Consider the following 19,498-nt stretch of genomic DNA (forward strand, 5'->3'; position numbering starts at 1 on the left):
CACCAATAGTGTCATGGTGTAAGGCCCACAACAAAGCAAATAATATAAAACATACTCTAATCTGCAGACTGAAGACTCACGAGGAATCATAAAGGTGGTGGTGGAGTTTGGAAATACTTTGCCCTTAAAATCTTCCCCACTAGGATTGTTAGAGCATTCAACAGCTTGAATAGGGTGATTTTTCTTTCCCTCTCTTTCATTCCCCTTTTACTGACACTTTGGTACTTTCAACATTCTATCCTTTCCGGAGTATATAGGATTTTTTTTTAAATTATTTTGGCTAGAATACCTAGTCCTATGTTTCTGAGTATCTGGGCTGTTGGTAGGAAGCCCCTGCCTTAACTCATGATTTAGGTCAATCCAGCATATATGATTCCATATATGATTCTAACTATGGGTGGCCCAGCTTTTCTGTGTCTATTACTCACAGATGGATTTTACTATTAGATATAGTGACTAGATGAGTATCCACTAGAATTCACAGGAACAGAAATCTCTCTCCCCAAATCTCTTCCTTCAGATTCCTAAAAGGATTAAGCAGACTCTTTAACTTTTTGTATCTGAAATTTTAATGCTTTTGTAAGAACAGAGGGTCCTGAAATAAAGGATCAGGACCTACTATACAGAATCCTAGAATCCTAGAGTTGGAAGTGGCCAGACAAGCCATCTAGTCCAACCCCCAGCCCAATGCAGTATCAGTCGCAGGGGTAGTCAAACTGCGGCCCTCCAGATGTCCGTGGACTACAATTCCCATAAGTCCCTGCCAGCGAATGCTGTCAGGGGCTCATGGGAATTGTAGTCCATGGACATCTGGAGGGTCGGAGTTTGACTACCCCTGGAACATCCAGAATAAGTATCTGTCCAACTGCTGCTTGAAAACGGCCATTCTTCAAAGACATGGAAATTTTGCTTTGTTATTGTAAAGATAGCGTAAGATCTTACAATTCAGTATTCATGTTAATGAAATCCCTCTCCCTTTTAAAATCACCATTCTGCTTTTCTCAATATCCCCCTTCTTTGCAGCAATTTTAGTTGCAGGAGAGCATTTTGGGATGGAATAAGACACAACACACATTTGTGGGGTATAAACAAGGCTACAGCTTTTTATTCCCTTCCCACAGGAGGGTTAGCACAGCATGGGAGAGGGAGCCTGACCTAGCAGTCAGTGAACTGCACCACAACCCCACGGAGTCCAGATGCACCCTGGGGATCTGCACCATTCCCAGCCGGGAGAGCAGATCCCCTTGCCTACTGAAGTCTGCCCTATGGAAAACAACCTGTATGGGGGGCCAAGGGGTGCCCACTTCATTTGGCTGCCCCCAGGCCACCTGGCATTGAGCCCCTGGCCTGCCAGCCACACTTGTTTACGTGCCACCTCTTATGGAGGCCCTGAACCCCAGGGAGTCCAGTCACCCACCAGACGCCCTGCCAACATGTAAAACCCACAGCTGAGATGAAATATTAACTGTGAAACATCCACCTCAAACACAGCCACAAAGTTGTGTACACATTGCATAGGGTGGGAAGGTAGGAATCTGCTCTGTGGCGTGCTGGGCAAAAAGGCCAGGATGTGCGTTGCACCTTTATAGTTGCTGCAGCTCCTGCCTGCCTCCTTTTACAACACGTGTGCTGCATAAGAGCAGCGTGCACCCCACATGGGCCACTGGGGCGGTTGCATCTGCCTCTAGCCTGCCCTCCCCAAAGTTAGCCAGAGGCTCTGTTGATTCCTTGCCGTGCATTCTCACAATGCAGGTTTTTACAGTTCGTTGTTCTTAATTTATCATTTTGCTTATTCTAGATTATTCTTTCCATTAATCCTCTTTGGCTTGTGTACATATTAATCTGCATACCCAAAGAGTTCCCCATGCCCTGCTGTGCTACTTTCATCATCCACATGGGCCGGTTATTTTATTAATTTTCCTGGTGACTGGAAAAGTTCAAAAGAATCATGAGAGGAGAGGCACTGACAAAGCATCTGGCAGCTCTGGACTCAGGAGCACAATCATTTTGCACTCTTTGTACTTCCCTTTTGTCTGTGAATTTACCTCAATATATCTGGTGCTTTTTTCATCAGGATTCAGACACCTTACAGTGCACCTGGATGCAGCATTGAGAAAGTTAAAAACTATATGGTAGTGTCTGTAAAACAGTGTCTACAGCTCATGTTGAATGAAGACAGCCTGATGGTAAGTATAAATGCTAGCAGTAGGACTGATTCCATTCAGACACAATGGCATACAAAGTCTTATTTCAATCTAACACTTGCCAGAGTAAAATGTTTGCAATATATTTCTCATGGACTCACATGTTGTATACACATTCATCCTGGACATGCATAGTACAGAAAATATCTAAATAGCATTGTCTAATTTAAAGGCCTCCAATTGAGTACTAAGTAAAATGAAGGGCTCTGGATCAACAGTGGAGACCTTAACTAAGGCTAATTGGCAGATTTTCAAGGTCAGGCTAATGCCTTCGGTGGTATCTTTCTGTTGAAGCCTGGATGTATGTGCATAGTATGCCCACTCTTTTACTCAGTTTCCAATGAGTTCTCACTTTTCCTAGAAATCTTTCTAATCACTGCATACTTCAAGACAGTCTCCAAGATGGTTTCCCACTTCAGATTTAATCTCCATTTTTAAAAATAAAACAAGACATTTGATTTCCAAATTTAACATACACTTTCATTTGCTGGTTATAACAGTTACCTTAATTTTCCTTTCTCAATAAAATTTTACTTTGATGGGCAATAACTTGACCTTTATTTATTTGTTTGTTTGTTTGTTTAGATTTCTGTACTGCCCATTTCTTTGCAGCTCTGGGCAGTTATTGGGGAACTGGAGACTCCAAATGAAGAGAGTCTGTAATGGGAAGAGAACTTCTTCTGTTACAGATAATGCAATGAAAGCTACATTTTCATGAATAATGCAGAAATTCTGAATCATAAGCAAAACTTCAATTTTCTATCCTCTAAATATGAACTAGCTTGTTGAAACATTTTGGTGCATTCAGTGCTGTTTCTCTCAATCAATTTCAATTTATACCTGGTGCAGAATCTATTAACTTTTATCTACTTTCTCCAATATAATTTCAGGTAGTAGTGGACCCAAAATATGCCAATCAGACCTGTGGGCTTTGCGGAGACTTTAATGGCATTCAAACTTACAATGAATTCTATTCAAACAGTAAGTATTAAAAAATACCTGTTTATTAGAATTGGGTTTACACACGACCATTCAGTGTGCCCTGGAGCTACAGTTTCTCCCAACACTTTTGCTTTTCATTCTTTCTGAAATAAAAGAAGTAACATGTTTTAAACATTAGCATTAAAATGCTGGTTTTGCCTCAAGCATGTTATTCTTCACTTTTTCTTTCACATTAAACATTCAAATGTGAGATGAATTCCAGTCTCCAAGTTGATTATATGGTTCACCAAACAATATTTCATGTATTGTTTCTGAGATGAAATGATATTGAGTGTCCCTATACTTTAAGGTCTATTTTGTCAGTGTGGAATAAAGGTTACAGTGTCAAATGAGGATTCCAAAGACTCAGGTTCAAATCCCTACTCTGCCATGGAAGCTTTTCAGGCCAGCCACAGAGTCTCAGCCTAACACCACACAGGCCTGCTGTGAGGATAAAATAGAGGAGAGAAGAACCATGTAAGCCGCTTTGGAGAGAAAGGTGGCCTATGAATGAAGTAAATAAATTGCAGGAACTGTCTGCTATGGCTGGCAGCAGCTTTTTGAATCCTCAGGGAAAGGCCTCGCTGCCAAAGCTGGGAACCATTATATGTTCTGCCTTCCTTCCTATTTATCTCACCTGAAGATGTAATATTTCTGGAAATTTTGAAACCATGGGTAATTAAGAAAATCGAGGAGGAGAATTAAAATATATAAAATACTTCCTTCCCCCTCCCCAAAAATCTTGTTTTACCTCTTTGGCAATATATGATCAATCACTGGTAATCCAGTTAGCATGTAAAACTGTACTACTTAGTAGGTTGATGCAATTTAAAATAAAAATGCCCTGGTTAATATTTAAGCAAATTTGCAAATATATCCTGTGTGTCTGTGGGGGGGGGGGGGACTGCTACACCTGGTATCCCCAACATGGTACCCATGAGCACCATGGCTTAGACCAACATCTTTCCTACTGGCCCCCGGCAACTGGAGAGCCTCTCCAGGAGGGCTTCTGATTGGCCACCAGAGATCTAATTGTCTGTGGAGATTAAAATAACACAGTTTTAACAGATGCTGCCATCACAGTGTTAGTTTTACTCTCTCACACTCTTATTTCTCACTATATGGTTTAAAATTTCTCATGTCCCTTCATTTGGGCTTTCTACTTAGTTGCAGCACCTTACTGAGAACAGGGAAGCAGCTTTGTAGACATTCTAGGAGCACCAGCTAAGAGAATGCCTGAACTCTATTCTCTATTCGTCAATTATGCTATAAGGTTTTATTCATTACAGATGCCCAGATAACTCCACTGCAGTTTGGAAATATGCAAAAGATGAATGGGCCAACAGAAGACTGTGAGGATCCTACGTCATCATCTCTGATAAGCTGTGCTAATGTTTCTGTGAGTATTTTTTAAATTATTTGGATTAGCATCATTTCCAACAGAATACTTAGCACTTCTTTGCAAGTAAGAAAGATGGATGGATGGATGGATGGGTGGGTGGGTGGGTGGGTAGATATTTCCACCAATTTCCCCACCTCAGGCTTGGAAGAACCTTGAGGAAATGTGCTGATATTGAGTGCTGAGAAGTACCTTCACAAAAAAGCCCTCAGTAGAATCTTAAGAAAGAATTTCAAGAAGTAAAATTAAAATCCGTGACTGTCACAGATAGTGTTATGAAATACCTAGAGATTTTAGGGGAGGAGCCCAGGAGGTTGGGGTTTGGGGAGGGGAAGGACTTCAGTGGGGTACAATGCCATAGAATCCAACTTCCAAAGCTACCATTTTCTCTAAGTGAACTGATCTCTGCTGTCTATAGATCAGCTGTAATAGTAGACAATCTCCATGAACCACCTGGAGGTTGGCAACTGTATGCACAGAGGGATGTCTGATTGTTAGTGCCTTTGGGCAGGAACACAACTTACTAAGCTTTGTCAAATGACATGATTGCTGATGACATACACTTTCTCGAAACTGCAGAATAGAGTTGGAAGGTACCTCCAGGGTCATCTAGTCTAACCCCCTGCAGAATGCAGGAAATGGCCACAAGAGCCAAGCACCTACACAATCCCTTCTGTCCACCCACTTACAATCTGCCTAAGTTCGCAGAATTAGCATTTCTGTCAGATGGCTATCTAGCCTATGCTTAAAATCTTCCAAAGAATGAGAACCTACCACCTCCTGAGGAAGCCTGTTCTACTGAGGAACCACTCTGTCAGGAACTTCTGGGTGTTTAGCCTAAAATTCATTTAAATTAATTTCATCCCATTAGTTCTAGTCCTTAATAAAGTCTTTTTGTTTTTCCTGTCCATCTAGAATATTTGCCAGGAAATTCTGATGGGCCCTGCATTCTCTGGGTGTAATAACATGGTGGAGGTGAATAAATACATTGAAACTTGTGAACAGGACTTGTGTTTCTGTGACCAAAACACAATGTTCTCCTGTCTCTGTGACACTTTTGCTGAATATTCCCGACAATGTGCTCATGCTGGTGGGCACCCTCAGAACTGGAGAACCCCTGATTTATGCCGTAAGTATTTATCTAGTATAATCCATACATAGTAACAAAAAAGGGGTACCTGGTGAGGTTTAATCTTTGTTTACTAAAAGGGGACATCTGAAACAGTTCCATTTTAGTAATTAACCAGAAGAATATGAATCAAAAAGTACCCTGAAAAGGAGAGTACAGACAGTGGAGTATAGAGCTGTAAAACTGGAAAGATGTAAACTACTGGATCAATGTCAAACTAGAAGGAAGAGACTCTATTCCACAGATGTCTTGTCCTGGGTCTGGTCACATTAATTGTCTTCAATAATTACTCAAAATTATCCTCAGGCTGGATTCGGGGGATTTTTGATTGGGGGGGACATCACTTGGGCATAAAACCGGGGTCACTGTGGGCGGGCAAGTAGTTGGGAGTATCTGCATTGTGCATAGGGTTGGACTAGATGACCCTGGAGGTCCCTTCCAACTCTATGATTCTATGAGAACACTGATTCTATGAGAACACAAAACCCTCAGGTTTTTTGGTGTTTAAAATTTGGCAATAATCTTAGTTCACATTTCCACTAACATCAAAGTATAAGGGGAAGAGATTAAACTGAGGTGCTCAAATCTAAAGGACTACAGACTGAGAGGGATATGATAGGTAATACTGGCTGGGCCCCTGCCAGTGCTTGACCACTTCTGACTTACTAGGCAAGATGTAGCCCAGGGCTATGACTGCCATCTTAATAAATCTATTTCTGCTGCTTGCCAGGAACTGAAAGGACACATAGAATGTTAAGCATATGGCAGCCACATTAAGGATGTAGTGACTCGCAGGTTGTTAAGGCCTCTTTTACCAAAGCGAAAAGTCCCAGGAAATTATTTTTAAATCCCCAATAAAATATTAATCATTAGGGACTCGACAGTGTGAGTCTGGGGGGCGAAGGATATGTCATTGTCACAACAGTATTATGTCACTTTAGGGGAGAACCGTGTCATTCCATCATGGCTTTCTAAGAATTGCTGGAAATTACATCACCAGTTGAGAGTTGCATTTACTGGAGTCTTCTGTCCAACAGGGAGAAGATAATAGTTCCATTCTACTAACATTAACACATGATCAGGTTTTATTTCTTTAAGAAGACTATGTAGCCTATACCAAAGAATTAAATTTGCATCTATATCTACCTACCTAGCAAAGACATGTCCTTCCAACATGCAATATCAAGAATGTGGATCCCCCTGTGCTGACACTTGCACCAACTCTGAAAGTTCACAACTCTGTGAAGACCACTGTTTGGATGGCTGCGTCTGTCCTGCAGGTAAGCTTTCATCTTCACTCTATCCCCAAGGGATCATTCTGGTTCTTTAAAAGATTGCAGTGCCAAAAACATCCCACATGCTCACTCTTGTGACGTGTCATAGATCTTAATGGAGGAAAAAATCCACGAAATCTGCCTTGAGTCCCACCAAGGAGGAAGGTGGACTATAAGTGCGATGATGATGATGATGATGATGATGATGATGATGATAGATAGATAGATAGATAGATAGATAGATAGATAGATAGATGATAGATAAAACTTGTGTATAATTGTTACTGTGTACACCTTTTTCTCCCCCCTTTAAAAAATTGATCTTAATGAGGCATAGTCCATTTATGGCTTTCACCATGCATGCAGGAAGATCTGAAATTCAAAGACTGTGCTTGAGAGATTCAATTAAAGTATTAGTGCAAACTGCTCATCTCTTAGGCCCATTATGCACAGCCGCCGAAACGGCAATTTCGGGTCCCATGGAAAACGCGGAGGGGGAAGACGCGACGCACACCGGTTATGCACGGGGTGGGGCGCGACGGCGGCAAAACCCAGAGTAACCGATTATGCACGCGGCGATCCCAGCACCACTTCTGGTTGCGCCCCGGTCAAGCTGCGCTTTTTTCCGCGTTTCGCGAACTCGGCTTTTTCGGCGGCATGCACCGAATCTGCGGCCAGTTGCAGCCGGCACCGTGCGTTATCGGTGATTTTAGTTGCTGCCATTCCACCCCGAATGTGCGTTATTCCCCCCGTGCATAATGGGCCTTAGGGAAGTAGAGCATATTTTACATTTGCCACAAATCTTATCACTTATCTTTTCTCCAGACATGTTAAATATTTGTTATGCTTTATATATTATTTATTCCTTTAGGAACAGTACATGATGACATCAACAACTCTGGTTGCATCCCCATTCAGGAGTGTTCCTGCATTTACAATGGCAAAACCTATGCTCCAGGGACAACTTATTCAGACCACTGCCGGTCTTGGTAATTCACATCCTTTAATTGAATGAACATGTATTTAGTACAGCCTAAAATCCATTATTTCAACAGTAAAACATTGTGGTATTATTGCTAGAATTCTTCCTAAATTGCTTTAAAAATGTTTATTTCTGCATAAGATAACAAAAGGTAGAAAACCCATAGAACCTAATGACAGTGGGATCAACTTTCCTAAAAGCAGATACGTCTTCATGTTGATTCCCTTTCTTCCCTCTCCTCCCAGTTCTTGTAGTGGAGGCCAGTGGAGCTGCACAGAGATGCCATGCCCAGGCATTTGCTCTGTAGAAGGAGGATCACACATCTCCACTTACGATGAAAAGCGTTATGACGTGCACGGAGACTGTACTTATGTTCTCTCTAAGGTAAGTAATCTTAATAGAAATTAGTAAAATATTTGTTTTCTCCACACTAAGCTTCTCTTACTGGGATTATAAAACCACAGCAATTGTTCTTGAAGCAAATCCTGTGCTTTGGATATCACATCACTTTGCATATCACATCACCGAATTTTGTTCTGTTCCTGATTCTTTGGCACCATTGTACCATTTATTTTGATGCACCAGTGGTCTGATAAATTTGTACAGAAGAAATACTTGAGGGGGAGAACACACAAATTCTTGTGTCCAGGAATATTAGCAATTTTGCTCTAATTTAATAAAATTTCCCACAGATATGTTGTGACAGAGGCACAGTTTCTGATGTTTCTGACCTTCGCTGGGAACTATTTATTTACAGAATCAATGTAGACGACTTGGAAAACCCAAACTAGCACAGACATCTGTTCTATCTCAGCTTTGCCTTGGAACCTACCTTGTTCACAACAAGAGGATCATATGAACCTTGAGAGGATCATAGCAATAGCAATAGCAACTCCTGCAGCAGCATAGTTTGCTTAGCAGTGGTGCTACAAAATTGCTGCAAAGCCACCATAAAGCACACTGCTGGAAAGTGATGTCAGGCACAGCACAGTATTTTAAAAGAATCACAGGATCCCACATGTAAAACATTTATAATGACACTGCTCTGATAACCAAGTTATAAGAGGGAAAAACAATCAAAATTAGTTTGTAGAAACCAGGATTCCCTGGTTTATTTTATAAGAAGCTTATCACATTCAGCATTTAGGCATTTAAGTATACAAAATTATTTTAGAAAGCAAATGATGGGGATTAAAGGAAAAAATGGAGCTTTCCATATAGTTGATGATCCAAGTATTTCCATTTTAAAAATCCATTTCAACAGATAAACTACAGTACCTATACAATATGCTAAGTCCTTGGTATAAATTGCCTCCATGCATAAAGATAGATTGTTAACTCAGCAATAGTTTCTGAGCACAATATTCAATTCTAGACTCACCTGTTATAAACTTAAACACAAGGTAATTTGGTTTCTTTTCTCCCCAGGTCTGTGATGAAGAAACTTTTACTGTTTTGGGTGAACTCCGAAAGTGTGGCCTAACAGAAACAGAAACATGTTTAAAGATGGTAGCCCTCAGCATCAATGGTGGCCAATCAGTAAGTATCCAAAATGTGCTGGGTAGAGTTGTTTTATGCTTTGATTTGTTCCAGGTTAAACTTAGTTCAACTGTATTCAGTAGATGCTTGACATTTAAGTTTTTAAAATGTTTGCTTTAATTAGAAACTATCACTACCAATATTTTTTTAATGTGTTAGGCTACGTTGTTGTTGTTAGGTGCAAAGTCATGTCTGACCCATCGCGACCCCATGGACAATGATCCTCCAGAACTTCCTGTCCTCTACCATTCCCCGGAGTCCATTTAAGTTTGCACCGACTGCTTCAGTGACTCCATCCAGCCACCTCATTCTCTGTCGTCCCCTTCTTCTTTTGCCCTCAACCGCTCCCAGCATTAGGCTCTTCTCCAGGGAGTCCTTCCTTCTCATGAGGTGGCCAAAGTACTGGAGTTTCATCTTCAGGATCTGGCCTTCTAAGGAGCAGTCAGGGCTGATCTCCTCTAGGACTGACCGGTTTGTTCGCCTTGCAGTCCAAGGGACTCGCAAGAGTCTTCTCCAGGACCAGAGTTCAAAAGCCTCAGTTCTTTGACATTTGGCCTTCCTTATGGTCCAATTTTCACAGCCATACATTACAACTGGGAAGACCATAGCCTTGAGATTTTATGGGGGAGTTATGTGTAAGCCACTGCAGGTCTTCAGAAAGTGGCAGGATATAAGTCTAATTATTATAATAGTTGGGAAAATGAGTAAACAAAATAATTCTTAGTAAGAAGAAACATGGCTGCAAACTTAAAATGAGGCCATAAATTGCAGTCTCAATAGACTAGTAGGCCGGGAGGAGTAAGAGTAGCCTCAGCTGAAGCGGAAGGGAGGCAGGAGAAAGGCAGGGAGACTAGGTGATCAGTGCACAAATCATGCACAGGGGTGGGCAGGGCTTCATGAAACCTCAGCCCAGCAAGTCCTATTAATTGGGCTGCATGCCAGCTCCCTGCACTTCCACCCAGGATCAGCTATGGAACTTCTCATCCTCTCCCACTATATTTTAGGCTGAGCAAATTTCATTTCATTGTTATTTCATTATCATGTCATGTCATATTTTGATTCTATATTGCAGTTGTTACTCATGTTTTTGTCTTCTTGTGCATGTCTTTTTGTAATATTGTCACAGCTGCCAATTGTTGCTCATGGGGGCAGATACTTTTGTGGGGAATCCTAGACCTGTGGGTCAGTCTCCCCCAGTCTGAGGGCCTCAATGAGAGGCTGTGTGGATGGTGGGCTGCACTGGTGCTCCCAGGCAGGGCAGGGGAGTAAGCACAGGCCAATGCCCACGGTGTTCCCCCCTTAATTTGTCATTCTCTGAGATGCCAGTAGGTAGGAAGGAGCAGGGTTTCAAGTGATGATGGAAAAGTTTGATTGCTCCATCTTGAGCTGCTGGACAGGGGCTACTTCATGGTCAGCCAGACACATGATGGTGAGATCCACCCATGCTATGCCAACATTCCTTGTTATGTGTTTTGCAATAGAGCTATAACCTATTTATTGCAAAAGGATTTGTGTGGCATCCTCCTTTAGGCCTCTGGCCATGTCCACTTGACATGCAAACAAGGACAAAAGGGCTAACATTTTAAATCATAAAAGCAAACATTTCACAAAGGATCTTTCAGAACTGGGTGAGGATATCAACTTTCTACTTTGACCAGTATACGACTTGATTACATGGTGTATTGTCGTACTAATTATAACACCGTTTTCTCTTTTTCACTAGACCATTGTGGTAAAACCTGGTGGTGCTGTATTTGTCAACTGGATCTACACTCAGCTGCCTATCTCAACCGGTAGGTTGCACATCAGAAACTTGTGACTGGCAGTACAGTGTTTGGTGTTCATTTCAGAGCCAATTCACATAAAATTAACAGCATATTATAGATTATTCTTGCAATCTTGAGTGTGCTGCATGTTATTGGGACTGGGGATACATATTAGTTAATATAGCAAAGTTGCACAGTCATGAAATTGTGGTACTGTGTTCAGTAAATAAACTCCAGAGAAATATATTGCCAAAAGGTAGAATTTATATTTATTGAAGTTGATTCAGTTTACATCTATATTGCAGTCAAAAGGAGAGAGAGAGAAGCCTAGTCTAAAGAATACTGTTCCCTATTACAAGTGGCCAACTATGTTGGCTTCAGATGTGTATAAGTAAGACTGTAATGCTTCTACAGGTGAGACCTGTATGTTCATCTTGCTCCTTACAAAGCCGGGGAGGGGGGAGAAAGGGCACAATATGAGAAGGAAAAGTCAGAGAGAGACTTTCCCAAATCTCTTATTTACTGAGAGGATATCACCTTACTCAAACAACTGGAAGTTGATCAGGAATTGGAAACATGCTAGATGTAAGCTATCACCTATTCCAGCATGTATCAGACTTTGGAAATATCCATTCAATTTACACACATCCTTACACAACATTCTTAACACATCAGTTTTGTTAATTGGTGTTCTCAGTGACTTTATTCCTCCAATTCTGAAGAATTAATGATGAATATAGCCATTTATTTCATAGGAAATGTTCCAATGCATTCTTTATCCACAGCTAATGTAACCATCTTCAGACCTTCATCTTTCTTCATCATGATGGAAACAAACTTTGGCCTCCAGATGGAGATCCAGCTTACACCCATCATGCAAGTCTTTGCTCGTTTGGATCCCTCTTTTAAAGGGAAGACTTGTGGTAAGAATATTTTAATAATAGCAATGGTGACATGTCTGAGTACAGAGTGCCATTAGCAATTACTTGAGCAATTCAAACACTTTGGTGTGTGTGTGTTTTCTCCAATAAGGTCTCTGTGGAAACTTTGATGGCCGTCAGATAGATGACTTCAAAGCCATAAGTGGTGTGGTGGAAGGAACAGCACCTGCATTTGCTAACACCTGGAAAACTCAGGCTATATGTCCCAACATCAAACAGAGTTTTGAGAATCCTTGCTCACTCAGCATAGAGAATGGTAAGACACTTAAAGAACTGGGCTTGATGAGAACTGGGCTTAACTGAATAAAATGAAATTCAATAGGGACAAATGTAAAGTTCTGCATTCAGGTGGGAAAAACCATATACACCAATATAGGATTGGGGAGACTTGTCTTGCCAGTAGTATGTGCAAAAAGGATCTAAGAGTCTTAGAGTCGTACATTGAACACAAGTCAGCAGTGTGACTCAGCGGCTAAAAAGGCAAATGGAATTTTTGAGCTGTATCAAACAAGTATTGCATCCATATCACGGGAGGTGATGGTACCGCTTTACTCTGCTCTGGCTCGGCCTCACTTGGAGTACTGTGTTCACTTTTGGGTACCACAGTTGAAGAGGGATGCAGACAAACTGGAGAGTGTCCAGAGGAGGGCAACAAAGATAGTGAAGGGTTTTGGAGACCAACACGTATGAGAAAAGGTTGGGGGAGCCTCGTCTGTTTAGCCTGGAAAGGAGTTGACTGAGATGGGAACTAATAATCATCTTCAAGTATTTAAAAGGCTGCCATGTAAAGGATGGAGCAGAGTTATTCTCTCTTGCCCCAGAGGGATGGACCAGAACCAATGGGATGAAATTAATTCAAAAGAAATTCCATCTAAACATCAAGAAAAAGTTCCTGACAGTTAGAGCAGTTTCTCAGTGGAACAGGCTTCCTCCGGAGGTGATGGGTTCCCCATTTTAAACAGAGGCAGGATAGCCATCTGACCGAGAGGCTGATTCTGTGAAGGCTCAAGGGGGTGGCAGGTTACAGTGGATGAGCGATAGGGTTGTGAGTGTCCTGCATAGTGCAGGAGGTTGGATTAGATCAGTGGTCCCCAACTTTTTTATCACCAGGGACCGGTCAACGCTTGACTATTTTACCGAGGCCCAGGGGGTGGTAGACTTTGGATTGTGGGTACTAAGTTTAGGAACTGTCTACTTTGTGTGGAACTGTGTGATTGCATACACACATATTTGTATATGTGTAGCATGTATATATCCAAGACCTTAAATGATTCTTGATGCTTTGGCAGCTTTAGCAAATATTTCACTGAGTCAAACGAGCATTTTTGTAATAACAAAGTGCTTCCCCAGTCATTGTAAGGAGATATTTCCCTCTTTCCCCTCCCCACAATAGTTCATGTGTGCCTTAAAAAGCCTGTCCTGAGAATCAAGGGAAGCCTCATAAACAGAATGTACTGTGGCACTGGGACTTTCAAAGGCAAGGGGTAACTGAGTGAAATTGCCCTCCCTTGCTTTTAGCACAAGCTTGATTGAAGGCAAAAGGGAGATTTCACTCAATTGTGCTTCCTCATTACTGTCTCCTATGCTATGGTGCATTTTTCTTACTATGACCACTAGGCCACAGGCAAAGAATTTAATGAGTAAGTGATCATGGATGGAGGGGCTGCTAGGGGAAGGTAAGGAAGATACAACTGTCTTTCTACTCCAGTCAGAGTCCAACCCATAATTTCCAGGAAGTGACAGGAGATACAAGCTGTGCTAAAAGCAGGCACTTCTACCAAAAGCAATGCTCAAACTAATATGCATCAATTTCTTCTCTTTGTAGAAAAATATGCCCATCATTGGTGTGGATTGCTGACTGACTCTGAAGGACCTTTTGCCAAATGTCATCCATCATTGAATCCAGCTAGTTATTATGAGGTATTTTGGTAACTATTTTCTCTCCTTTAAAAAATAAAAAGCCTTCAAAGCACCTATAGGGAAAGAGATTCTTAAGACTATTTAGCTCAAATGGTTGTCAGGCTGCTTTTCCATTTTGGGTTGATGGAGTCTATAAAAGCTGAGGCCAGGGCTTATTCTGCACTTAATTTGTTTATTCCGTTGTGGATCCTGCTGAATTCAGATTGATTTGAACTTGGGTCTTCCTCTATCCCCCCTCCCCATTGAAACAGAAAGGTGTTCTGCATGTGGTTATGGAAGCTCAGAAGGGGGGCAGCCAAGCACAGCAGGAGCTTCTTTCTTTTCTTGAAGGGGGGAGAGGATTGGCGACAGCAGAGGAGGGGGAATAAATCTAAGAGGCAAATCTCCGCCAAGAGAAGTTAGAGCTTCCCCTAAGGGAAACCTTGCAGCCTGGGATCAAATAGTACCAAATAGTTGCTCCTGCACTCCTTTCAAGGAAGGGGAGTTGTGTAGAGGGGGAAACGCTTTGGCACTCTCTCCCCGTTCATTGCCATCCCAAACCAGATCAGGTCCACATGCACCTGGGAGGCACAGAATTCCAGAACTTGCCTTTGCACCATGTGTCTCAGCCATCTTAATGTCTGAACGCTTTGCTTCTAGACCGGAATATAAATCTGCTTTTTTCAGCTAATGAATATACTGCAGTTGGTACCAGTTGTAGTAACTTGAATGGCAGACAACCCTGAATGCAAGGTGACCCCCCCAAAAATGTTATAGACAGATCATTGCACTTAACTATAACTTATATGGAAATGTAAAATTGCCTCTTCCTTTTTATTTTTAATGGCATATGGAGGGAGAAAAACTAGTCTTGAATTTGGGTAAATACAGTAATTTATTTTGCCTTTCATCTTAATGTTTCTAAGTTTTCCCTGCTTGTAACATTAAACATTCTAAGGGGGGAAATGCAATTTCCTTTTCAGTGGTGAACCTAAGTGCAAGATGATATGTCAGTAGGGAAAGCACAATGGTTGCATCACAGAAATGGCCTGAAGACACATGATGCAATTTTCCTGCTGAAGCCAAGCAGACTGACCTGGCCCTTTAATCGTCTTGGATGATATGCTGCTTGGAATCCATGTGCAAGCTCTCTGATTGGTGAATAATGTAGACTGAAAATGAAACCCCACTTGGTGAAGAAATTGAGACAGGATAGAAAAGACTTTAAAGGAAATGATTATGAATACATATTGGAATAATTTTTTATTAATGGTACTTTGCCCTTCCTTAGAACTGCCTGTTTGATACCTGCAACTGTGAGAGGAGTGAGGACTGCATGTGTGCTATTCTCTCTGCCTATGTCAGAGCCTGTGCTGCCAAAGGAATTGAACTTTCTGGATGGAGGACAAATGTTTGTTGTAAGTGATCTGAACAACCATTCCAGAAATTAAATGAAAGGACTTTCCTGCCAATGAACTTTATTCGTTTCTAAACCCGTGTCACAAAAATGGGGAAATTAAACATTGAACTATTCTTTGCTTAATTAATTTCATACTAACATTCCCTATGGGTTGGAATCCAAGACTTTGTTTGTTGAGTGGAGTCTTGAGTCTTCCACCAGCATTTGAGGCATTCTGCCAACAGAAGGCTACCTGCATTGGGAAAAACTCTCCTGCTATCAGAATGGAAATTTTGGAGCCAACTCTTTATGGGATTTTTTTCCTAATTAACAAACCATTGATGCCATTTTCTTTTGTTTTCCTCCTTCAAGCCAAATACATGACTACATGCCCCAAATCCCTGAGTTACAGCTATACCATCAGTTCCTGTTCACCTACCTGTAGGTCCCTAAGTGAACCAGATGTTACCTGCAACATCAAATTTGTCCCAGTTGATGGATGTGTATGTGAAAATGGAACCTACTTGAGAGAAGACGGAAAATGTGTGCCTGCCAATAGTTGTCCCTGCTATTACAGAGGAACACCTGTACTACCTGGTGAAGTTCTCCATGAAGCTGGTGTTGTCTGGTATGAAGATTCAGATTCTAGATTTTATTAGTATCATAACATGTATCTCTTGTCTGTCATGTTTCCATTTGGTTCACATATTTCTAGGTGACTGTATTTCCTTAACTGTAGAAATTAAAATGTCTAAATAAGTAGCATAACATGATTTTGGAATGTCCTAAAACCAATGGCAAGCACGGTTTCATTTTCAACGTCTAATTATTCCTAACATGTCACATTTTTGCCTAATGACATAAAATGGTTACTGGGCCCTTTGTGCTGATTTTCAGAATGAGATTATAGGGCTGCAACTTAAAGGCCCCGAAACATAGGAAGTCAATATAGTCATTCTATACAAATTCCATATAATTGTCTTTTTATTTACATAGTACCTGTGCTCAAGGGAAGCTGAACTGCATTGGAGATGAGAACATGAAATCAGGTGAGAGGGGTTGGATCTCGTATTTACTGTCCAGCTGTTTTGTTTTAAACAAGTTCAGTCATGGCTACAACAAAACAAGCTTCAAGGCTGCAAGAATGTCAGTAGAAGCTATGGGAGAGGGTGTTTGAATTCTAAAGCTGTAAACTCATACTCAGTTATTTGTAAGCCATTGAAGAAAGTGGAACTTAGTTTGAGTAAAGAAGCATATGATCTAGCTGAAAATTGTTGTTTCTTCAGATATCCATCCTCAGGAGAGGGGCTAGACAACTCTCCTCACAGAAGTAGCAAAATTGTTGTATATAAGACTGTGTATAAGAATAGCTACAAATGGCACAGACTTCACAGTACCCTGTCAAGAATGGTTCAAGAAGCTACGTCATAGCTCAAACTCCTCCTCATTCTTATCTTCCTTGGCATCCCTGCTTGTACTTATCACTCTTTCCCACCCTCTGTCTTTCTCTGTGCTAGTGTGTACTGCTCCCATGGTCTACTTTGACTGCAAAAATGCCACCACAGGGAGCACTGGAGCTGAGTGTCAGAAGAGCTGTCAGACTCTAGATATGCATTGCGTAAGTACGCAGCAGCTGAGGCAACACAAGTTGTGAATCATCTCTGTCACTGACTCATTTAGAAAGCCATGCTTAGCCCATTGTCCTCTGCATGTAACATAATAGTAATACTGCTCTTACAGGATTGATGTAAGGATTCTAAGATTATTTTGTGTGTGAAATGAGCACTATAAAACTTTGTAAATTCTAACTAACAATAATATTTAACTGACGTTCATGCAGATATAGGCTTTGACCAATGCAGTGTTCTTGCATAGTACTTGTGCTCAAGGGAAGCTGAACTGCATAAGAGATTAGGAACTTGCTTGCAACTGCCTGAAATGCCCCCCCCCCTGAAATCCTGTCCCTAGGGAATCTCAGGAACAAGATGGGGGGGGGGGGTGTTTAGGCTGCTGCGGGAAAGGCAGAAAATTGCTCTCTATATGTGCAAATCTTTCCACCCTTGGGAAATTTTTGAGGAATCTAGACTACAGGGTTGAAGGATTTTGACTCACAGAGGTACTATAATAAAACCAGAGTCCAGTAGCACCTTTAAAACCAACAAAGATTTATTCAAAGCATGAGCTTTTGAGTGCAAGCACTCTTGAACTGACAATCATGACAGTGGGAATATATAAGCAAAAGTTAATCCTGTTACATTAGTAAACTGTGTCACAGCATCCACACACAGCCACATGATAATTCTCTGCCAAACCAGCCAATCAGACATATCAGAAATAAAACTGTCAAAGCCAGTGATCCAAGGCTCACACCCTATTATTTACTGCCAGCCCCATCTGTCTCCATACCAGTGTGAAACTTTCTTACAAGTAGAAGGTAAGCTGGTAGCTATCTTGTCCTGGGACCAGAAAGTAGAATTCAAAATTACATTATATATTAGTAACAGTCACAAGTAAAATAAATTATGAGGAAAGTGGATACACAAGTTACATAAGATTAGCATGCATAGTGAGATAAAAAACCTTTGTCTTTGTTGAGTCCAGGGTATGTCAAAGTAATGAGTGTTGTAATAACTTGCATTTCTGCAATTTCCATTTATAGCCTGTTCTTGATTTTTCTTTGTAATAAAACAGCTACTTTAGGGTCCCTTATAGAATGTCCTGGAAGATTGAAGTGTTCCCCTACAGGTTTTTCAGTCTTGTGGCTTTTGATGTCAGATTTGTGTCCATTAATTCTTTGGCAGAGGGTTTGACCTGTTTGCCCCATGAAGAGATTGTCAGTTCTTAGTCTGACGAAGAGTGCTTGCACTCGAAAGCTCAGCCTTGAATAAATCTTTGTTGGTCTTAAAGGTGCTACTGGACTCTGATTTTATTGTGCTACTTCAGACCAACACGGCTACTCATTTGAATCTATCTTTATGAGAGGTACTATGTTCATCTGAAGGGAAGTACAAGCCCTAATTATTTGTAAAACACAGATTGATTGAAAATTGGGGAAGTCAGTTTCATTCTGGCATTTAACTATATCTGTCTTCTTTTTGAATTGGCAAATATGTTCCCTTTAGTGCCCAATAACAAAACAGGAATAAAGGAAATGCCCAGCCGCCTCCCGCCAACTCTGAAGCATGCCTGCAGGCGAGAAAAGCCCCAGCCTGAATCACAAACAAAGGGGAGGGCCAGGGAAAGGGGAGGGCCCGCTAGAATTACAGCTCCAGAATAAAGAGATCAGTTCCCCTAGAGAAAATGGATGCTTTGAAGGGAGAATTATCTGGTACTGTAATTTGGGATGCCATTCTCCAGGTGGGACCTGGGGATCCCCTAGAATTACAGTTCCAGATCAAATAGATCAGTTCCCCTAGATTTGCCACCACACTACCACAAGACCCTCCCCCCCCCCAAAAAAAAAAACATCCCTTCATCCCCATGCCCTTGCATGCAGGACAACCCTCCCCCTCATCTTCCCACCACCAAGCTCTAGCACCTGTTGCATTCCTGGATGCAATGGGCTTTAGTCCTAGTATCTACATAAATCAAAAGACTTGAATGGCAAGAGTTTTTTCAAACAGCCACTGCCCCAGCTCTTGCCACCAACCTGGCAAACTATTTTTTGAAATGGAGGGTGGGTTGGAATTTCAAAGAACAGAGTTTAATATGAGAACTATTCAAAGATCAAGTCAAAAATCCTACTGGGTATATCTAAGCTTTTTGATATGTCTAAGTGAGGTCTTTGGAGCTTGCCTATCCATTTGCCTAGCAATAGGTTGAGGATATAAACAAATGAATAAAAGAACAGTCCTGCTATGGATCCTGCTAAGGTGTGTTTGATGGGCTTGCCCCTATGACAGGGTTCTTCGGATTGTCATGTTTGCATGAATCAGGATGTTTGCTGTTACCGAATACATTACCACATTCTTTTCATTATACAGGA

At 41.4% G+C, this 19,498-nt stretch overlaps 1 protein-coding gene across 1 annotated transcript in view; it reads left to right on the forward strand.

Moving 5' to 3' along the window:
• The window catches only part of LOC143829891 (mucin-5AC-like), a 72,746-nt gene that overhangs the window by 4,612 nt on the left and 48,636 nt on the right, over nt 1–19,498 (forward strand). The window contains exons 4-19 of the mRNA XM_077321450.1: nt 2,075–2,186; nt 3,095–3,185; nt 4,475–4,584; nt 5,500–5,713; nt 6,868–6,993; nt 7,859–7,976; nt 8,215–8,353; nt 9,398–9,508; nt 11,232–11,301; nt 12,060–12,197; nt 12,307–12,471; nt 14,041–14,135; nt 15,406–15,532; nt 15,886–16,141; nt 16,510–16,562; nt 17,031–17,131. Coding sequence (XP_077177565.1) covers nt 2,075–2,186; nt 3,095–3,185; nt 4,475–4,584; nt 5,500–5,713; nt 6,868–6,993; nt 7,859–7,976; nt 8,215–8,353; nt 9,398–9,508; nt 11,232–11,301; nt 12,060–12,197; nt 12,307–12,471; nt 14,041–14,135; nt 15,406–15,532; nt 15,886–16,141; nt 16,510–16,562; nt 17,031–17,131 — 2,026 coding nt within the window. The remainder of the gene's footprint in view (nt 1–2,074; nt 2,187–3,094; nt 3,186–4,474; nt 4,585–5,499; nt 5,714–6,867; nt 6,994–7,858; nt 7,977–8,214; nt 8,354–9,397; nt 9,509–11,231; nt 11,302–12,059; nt 12,198–12,306; nt 12,472–14,040; nt 14,136–15,405; nt 15,533–15,885; nt 16,142–16,509; nt 16,563–17,030; nt 17,132–19,498) is intronic.

This window comes from Paroedura picta, chromosome 2 (genome assembly GCF_049243985.1).
Source record: "Paroedura picta isolate Pp20150507F chromosome 2, Ppicta_v3.0, whole genome shotgun sequence".
In the NCBI taxonomy this organism is placed as follows: domain Eukaryota; kingdom Metazoa; phylum Chordata; class Lepidosauria; order Squamata; family Gekkonidae; genus Paroedura; species Paroedura picta.